This window comes from Nothoprocta perdicaria, unplaced genomic scaffold, assembly GCF_003342845.1.
Source record: "Nothoprocta perdicaria isolate Ctin4 unplaced genomic scaffold, notPer1 scaffold_218, whole genome shotgun sequence".
In the NCBI taxonomy this organism is placed as follows: domain Eukaryota; kingdom Metazoa; phylum Chordata; class Aves; order Tinamiformes; family Tinamidae; genus Nothoprocta; species Nothoprocta perdicaria.
The window spans coordinates 589,389-595,599 of NW_020455399.1; the positions used below are offsets into that span (position 1 = coordinate 589,389).

The 6,211-nt window shown below is 71.0% G+C and overlaps 1 protein-coding gene across 1 annotated transcript in view; it reads left to right on the plus strand.

Moving 5' to 3' along the window:
- The first annotated feature begins 320 nt into the window (after positions 1 to 320).
- The window catches only part of LOC112946834 (transducin-like enhancer protein 1), an 8,825-nt gene continuing 2,934 nt past the window's right edge, over positions 321 to 6,211 (plus strand). Inside the window, exons 1-11 of the mRNA XM_026038782.1 lie at positions 321 to 437; positions 1,032 to 1,180; positions 1,841 to 1,904; positions 2,324 to 2,368; positions 4,313 to 4,375; positions 4,569 to 4,643; positions 4,967 to 5,182; positions 5,500 to 5,604; positions 5,697 to 5,741; positions 5,850 to 5,999; positions 6,076 to 6,196. Of these exons, the coding sequence (XP_025894567.1) occupies positions 414 to 437; positions 1,032 to 1,180; positions 1,841 to 1,904; positions 2,324 to 2,368; positions 4,313 to 4,375; positions 4,569 to 4,643; positions 4,967 to 5,182; positions 5,500 to 5,604; positions 5,697 to 5,741; positions 5,850 to 5,999; positions 6,076 to 6,196 (1,057 nt within the window). The 5' untranslated portion in view covers positions 321 to 413. The remainder of the gene's footprint in view (positions 438 to 1,031; positions 1,181 to 1,840; positions 1,905 to 2,323; positions 2,369 to 4,312; positions 4,376 to 4,568; positions 4,644 to 4,966; positions 5,183 to 5,499; positions 5,605 to 5,696; positions 5,742 to 5,849; positions 6,000 to 6,075; positions 6,197 to 6,211) is intronic.

The following is a 6,211-nucleotide window of genomic DNA, read 5'->3' on the forward strand; positions in this document are numbered from 1 at the left end:
GCGCGGCACCCGCGGGGAGTCGGGGACCTCCCTGCTCCCCCCGGGACCTCCCTGCTCCCCCCGGGACCTCCCTGCTCCCCTCGGGCCCTCCCGCTCCCGCCCGGTCCCTCTCTGCTCCCCTCAGCCCCCCTCGTTCCCCCTCGGATCCCATCACTCCCCTCTGGGCCCTCTCTGCTCCCCCTGGACCCTCCCGCTCCCCCGGCCCCGGGGGCCATCACGTTCCTTGCTCGGTGCCGTGGGCCACCCACCGTCCTGCGGGACCCCGTGCCTGGCGCTGGGCTCCAGCCTGGCCGCCGCAGGCAGCGGTTTCTCCATGTCTTAGAGCTTCTGGACAGGTCGGAACCAGACCGGATCCCAAGAGCACATCCCGTGTCTGGAGMGGCGTGAGGGGCCTGGCCTGGCCGGTGCCAAAGATGTTCCCTCAAAACCGTCCCCCGGTGAGACTGCGGCTCGGCCTCGTGCCCGTCGCGGACAGGGATGAGCATGTGGCTCCGGTGACAGCTCTTGGCCTGTCCCTCCTGTGGCTCCTGTGTCCCAACCCGGCCAGGCTCCCSCCGGGAGCAGTGGGCGATGCCTTGGGCACATCTGGGCCGGGCTTTGCTGTTCCTGCCGCCTGCGTGTCGTGGGCACAGGGCACCATCAGTCCTCCTGCTCCCTAAACCTGCCTTGTGCTCTGCAGTGTTGGGGTCAGGGGTTCAACGGGAAGTTGGAGAGAGTTTCCCTGGGTAGATCCAGTGGGAAACTTGGTGGTGGGATGTAAGGGTGTGGACGGGCCGTGATACAGGGCACAGAGGGTCTCTGCGATGGCCCTTGTGCCCCTACCCGCGTGGGCCACGTTCCCTGCAGCATCAGCGCTTGTTAATCCCCCTCCRCTGGCCCTGCGGCTGAACCTCTGCCCGGAGGGAAAATCGGCAGCCCCGAGTGTCCGCCCAAACTGCTGCCTCCGGCACGCGCTGCCCTCCGGGAATCGCGCCGGGAGCAGCGAAACCGCCCGGGGCCGGGGTCCATGACCGTGTCCCCTGCTGGGCCAGGCCCACCTGCAGGCCCCCTCCRCGGCCGCGGGAGCCGCCGTGGCCGCCAGCGCCATCCCCGCCGCCTCGCAGGCCCTCAAGCTGACTTACCCGGAGACCCTGGACCGCATCAAGGAGGAATTCCAGTTCCTGCAGAATCAGTACCACAGGTGAGGGGCTGCAGCCCGTGTGCCGGTCAGGAGCCTTAGGCGGAGCTGGCAGGAGGTGGCTCCGCGCGGCACCGGGCACCGCTGGCACCGGGCACCGCTGGGGCACCGGGCACCGCTGGCACCGGGCACCGCTGCGGCTGGCAGCACGGCCAGTCCCCATCTGGGGGGCGGCTGCACCGGGCAGCACCTTGGCTGCTTGAGCTGGCATCGTCTGGGGGTGTCTGCCCTCCCAACCTCCCTGTCCTGGAGCGCTGGGATGGGGTCTCGTGTGAGGGACCGAGCCCTTGGGCTGGTGTTTCGGAAGCCGCCGCTCCCTGCGCCCGGAGGCTGGAGGATCCCTGCTCCGCGCGCCGGCCGCAGCCAGGGCTGAGCTCTGCAGCCTGCTCCATTTGGGAAGCAGATGCTGGGGGGGGAAATGCCACAGATCAACCCCTGACATGGGAGCCCCTTCCCATCCGCCCCAGCCCCTTCCCACCCTCTTCAGGTGGTGCTTTTCTTGGCTGGTGCCTGGCGCGGGATGGAGGCGGCCGGCGGGAGGCCGGGGCGAGCGGTGTGCAGGGAGGCTCCCGCGCTGTCCGCCCTGGAGACCTTCCCTGCCCGGGCTGAGCCGGGGCTCTATTTTCCTTTCTTTCCCTTTCTTTCTTCTCTCTATTTTTACAGCTTGAAGTTAGAATGTGAAAAGCTGGCAACGGAAAAAACAGAAATCCAGCGTCATTATGTCATGGTGAGTGAGCTGCACCTGAAGGGAGCAGGGTCGGGCGGCTCCTCTGAACCGCCAAAGGATGTGCGGCCCCAGGTGCTTCAGCTGCCCTCGCTTTGGGGTTTGGAGCCAGAACCCGGTTCCTGGGTCCGTTGGTGCCTCTTTGTCCCCACGTACACAGTGGTGCTGGAGCAGCGGTGGCCGCTGCAGCGCACAGAGGGATGCGGTAGCGTTCCCATGCGCCCGGCCCCGTTCCACCTGGCATCGGTGGGCGCCCGCGAGGGCCGTGTCCATCCCCCAGGCTGCAACCAGGCTCTGCTGCCTGGCCCCAAAGCCGGGACTCTTTTGCCTTTGGTCTGGGAAYGCGAGTGTTGTGTCGGGAGACACCGCAAAGCCTCGCGGGGGGCTCTGCACGCGGCTCACGCGCTGCTCTCCCCTCGCAGTACTACGAGATGTCCTACGGCCTCAACATCGAGATGCACAAGCAGGTGGGTCCTGGYGGGCAGCGCCGCCCAAGGAGGGGGAGAAGGGGGCCGCGCGTCACCCCCCGAGGAGCTCTGCCCCTCTGCGTGGTGGCCTCGCGGGAGGGCTGGCCTGGCCGCACGGGTGCTGCAGCGTCGCCCTGGATGGAGGCGTGTGGCCCCGGGGGGCTGCGCGGCGGGGGGCTGCGCGGCGGGGGGCTGCTGCTCGCGGGCCTTGCTGCCTGGGGACACGGAGCCGCGCGGCGCTCGGGCCGCCAGCTGCCGCGGGCAGGCGGCTTCTGCTCATTTATTTTTAAAAAGGCTGCAGAGGAGCGTGCGGGGAGGTGCTGCACGTGGCCCCTCTGCCCTGGCCCCCCCGGCCTGCTCGGCTGTTGCCTGCAGGAGCCCGTGGCCACCTGGGGAGCTGGGCCCGTGGGAGGGATGGATGGATGGTGGCGGTGCAGGGGGGCCCAGGCGCTCGGGGGCTGGAGCCCCCCCGAGGGCCGCCAGCGCCTTTCATCTGGTGGCCGCGCGGGCGGCCGCGTTGCTGCCGCTCCAGGTGCCGCTGGCTGCGCGCCACGGAGCTGTCTGCACCTCTAACGAGGGCCGGGGGCCGGCGCGGCCGGACCGCCAGCACCGGGGCTGCCGCGGGGCCCGTGAGCACCGGGCGCGTGGTGGGGCTGCCACGGGGCCCGCGCGCCTCCCTCGCCCCCAGACCCAGCCTGGACCCACGTCCCCGAGCTGCATCGGGAGCCCCCGGCACGCACCAAGTCAGGGCCTCTCGCTCATGCCGGGTTCCCRTCATCCCCTCCGGCCCTATCGCGGTCAGTCCTTGGCGCTCTCCGTGCCAGGGCCGGGGGTGATCCGGCGGGTTCGGATCACTCGGATGCCCGGTTCCGTTGGGGAGCACGCCGGCAGCTGGAGGAGCCGGGCCCTGTTGCGGTGGCCGCCGCCGGCTCAGCGGGGCAGGCTGCGGGTGGGACCGGGCCGGGGACACTGGTTCTGCGCCGCTGTTTGGGTTTGGGCGCGGATCTGGCCCGCAGCTCTTTGTAACCCGCCTGGCCGCGGGCTCGCGCGCCGCACGCCGCAGGGGAGGCGGCCGCGCTGGTGGCTGGGGGGGCTGCAAACAGCACGATCATTTTTCATGCTGAGAGCGTTAAAGTGCCAGTAAATTGCACATTAACGAGTGCGAGTGAATTGGAGGCAGCTCTCCCCAAGGAGCTGCTGCCCATCAGTGCATTAGGGAAGAGAATCCATCACTGGCGGCCCCAGGAGACAGCTAAATCCTTCCCAGAACTGCTGCCTGCCAAATCTCGCTGGCTTTTYCCCCCCTCTTCCTTTCTTCTTTTCTTCCTTTCTTTCTTTCTTTGCCTTTTTCCTCGCTGCGAGGGCGGCGCGGGGCTCCGAGCCTGGGAAGCGCCGCGGCGGCTCTTGCCGAGGCGGCCGGGCCTGGCTTCTTCCTGCGCTTGCCGGGGTTCTGGGGTGCCCATCCGGGGCCAGAGGCGCTTGGGTTTAGGGCAAAGGCTGCTCGTGCGCGGTCGCTTCCCGGTGCTGGGCTGCGGGTCGAGGCGCAGGGGAGCCCGGGCTTTGCTGCCGCCTCCTGCAAGGAGTCTCCCCTCCTCTGTTTTGCTGAGGACTCTCAAGTCCGGGGTGGCAGCGGCTGTGGAGAGGGGGCTCCTCCCCGGCAGTGCCAGGGTGGTCCCGGGGGTCTCCGTGTCCCTGGTGCACGTTGGAGCAGGGACTTGTGCAGCGCCCTCGGAGCAGAGGGTCGGAGAGGGCTCAAAGGGCAGGGGGAAGCGGGGAGCCCCTGCCCTGGCACCCCGGGAGCAGAGCCGTGTGGCACCAGCTCCAGCAGCCCTGGGGTGTCCAGGGGAGGCAGGGGGCTCTGCTGGGAGCCCCTGCACCCCTGGACCGGCAGCAGGGCCAGCTGCCCCTGTCCKCTGATGTCCCGTGTCCTTCCTCTGYTTCCAGACCGAGATCGCCAAGCGGCTCAACGTGATCTGCGCCCAGCTCATCCCGTTCCTGTCTCAGGAGGTGGGTGCGCCCGGCTGCGCTCCCGCTGGCCCTGGCCAGAGCAAAGGGCCCTGTGCCCTGGCCCTGGGGGCAGGAGCCGCTGTTCCCGCGGTGCAGGGGCTGTGTCCCCGTGTGTCCCCATGTGTCCCCGTGTGTCCTGGGGGTGGCCGGGCCGCTCGCCTTGCCGGGCTCCGACTGTCCCCTCTGCCGGCAGCACCAGCAGCAGGTGGTCCAGGCCGTGGAGCGGGCGAAGCAGGTGACTATGACCGACCTGAACGCGGCGATTGGGGTACGTCGACGTCTGCGCCGGCCGCCCGGGCGGCGCTGGGGCCCTGCGCACGGAGCTGCCTCCGAGGCCCTTGTCCTGCCCCGTGGGGAGGGAGCCGGGGGCGCCTGGGGTGAAACCCGGCTCGGTGGAGACGTCGGGAGGCCTGGGGCTGGTTCCGTCTGTGTGTCCCGAGTTCTGGTGCCCCCCAGCTCTGGGGGTGGGAGGTGCTGCCCACCCACCCCGTCCCCCCGGAACGTGCCCCCCACCAGCTCCCACCCTGCCCTGGAACCAGCGCCTCCGGGCCGGGCTGACCGGGGCCGGCCGCTCTGCTCTGCGTCCCGCAGCACCAGCTCCAGGCGCAGCACCTCCCGCACCACGCGCCCCCCATCCCGCTGACCCCCCACCCYGCAGGGCTGCAGCCCCCCGGCCTGGCCGGCCTGGCCGGCGCCTCGGGGCTGCTGGCGCTGTCGGGGGCACTGGGGGCGCAGGCGCAGCTCCTGGCCAAGGACGAGCGGGGTGGCCACGAYGCCGAGCACAGAGGTGAGCGGGGCCCTGCAAGGGCAGCCACGGGGCTCTGGCCAGTGGGGTGCCCAGTGGGCGCCCGGCTCCGTGTCGCGCCCAGCTCCTGGGTGGCACAGCCGTGTCCCTTCCTCTCTGCCTTGTTCTGCCGCCGCTCGCCACCGCCGCGGGGACAGAGCGGGACCCTGGCCCCGTAAGTGCCTCTTCCCACGTTCCCTCCTTGCTGCCCCGGGCTCTGGCCCTGGAGACCCAGGAATGGGGGCTCTGTGCCCGGACAGGGGGTCCCCCCCAGCCACGGAGCCTCCCTGTGGCCAGGAGCGTCCTGGGCTGGGTGCCCTGACGCGGCTCCTGTGCGCAGAGCTCCCTGGTGCTGCCCAACGGGGACCGTGCGCGGGCCATCGCCGACTACCTGAGCAGCAGCAAGAAGAGGAAGGTGGAGGACAAGGACTTCGGCACCGACTACGTGAGCCCGGAGCGGCGGTGGCCGCGTCCCCCCGTCTGCTCCCCAGGGCCCCGGTGCCCGGCGCGGTGCCAAGCGGCCTCTCTGCGTTTCAGGGCAGCGACGCGGACAAGAGCGAGGACAACCTGGTGGTGGATGAGGTTGGTGCTGGGGCCGGAGCTGGTGTCTGCCCCGTCTCCTCCGGGATGGCGGGAGCCGCGGGGCGGCTCCTGCCGYCCGCCCTGCTCACGGCACCCATCGGCCGCCAGGACCCCGCGTCYCCGCGCAGCGTCCACTCCTACTCCTCGCGGGAGAACGGGGCAGAGAAGGCGGCGCCGGGGAGGAAGGAGGCGGCGCCGCCCAGCCCCACRTCCCTGGCGTCGTCCAGCAGCGCGTCGCCGTCGCGCGGCCGCGACACGGTGAGCGGGGCGGCCGTGGGCAACGCGGAGCAGCCGTGCCGGATGCACAGCGCTCACTGCGGCCCCGCTCCGGCAGGCGGACAAGTCCAGCACCCCCAGCCTCAAGCCCGGCACCCCCACGTCGCAGGACGCGGCCCTCGGGGCCAGCAGCGCCGCCCCCCAGTTCCGCGCTGCGCCCAAAGCGCTGGAGCCCATCGGTGAGGGGCGGGCAG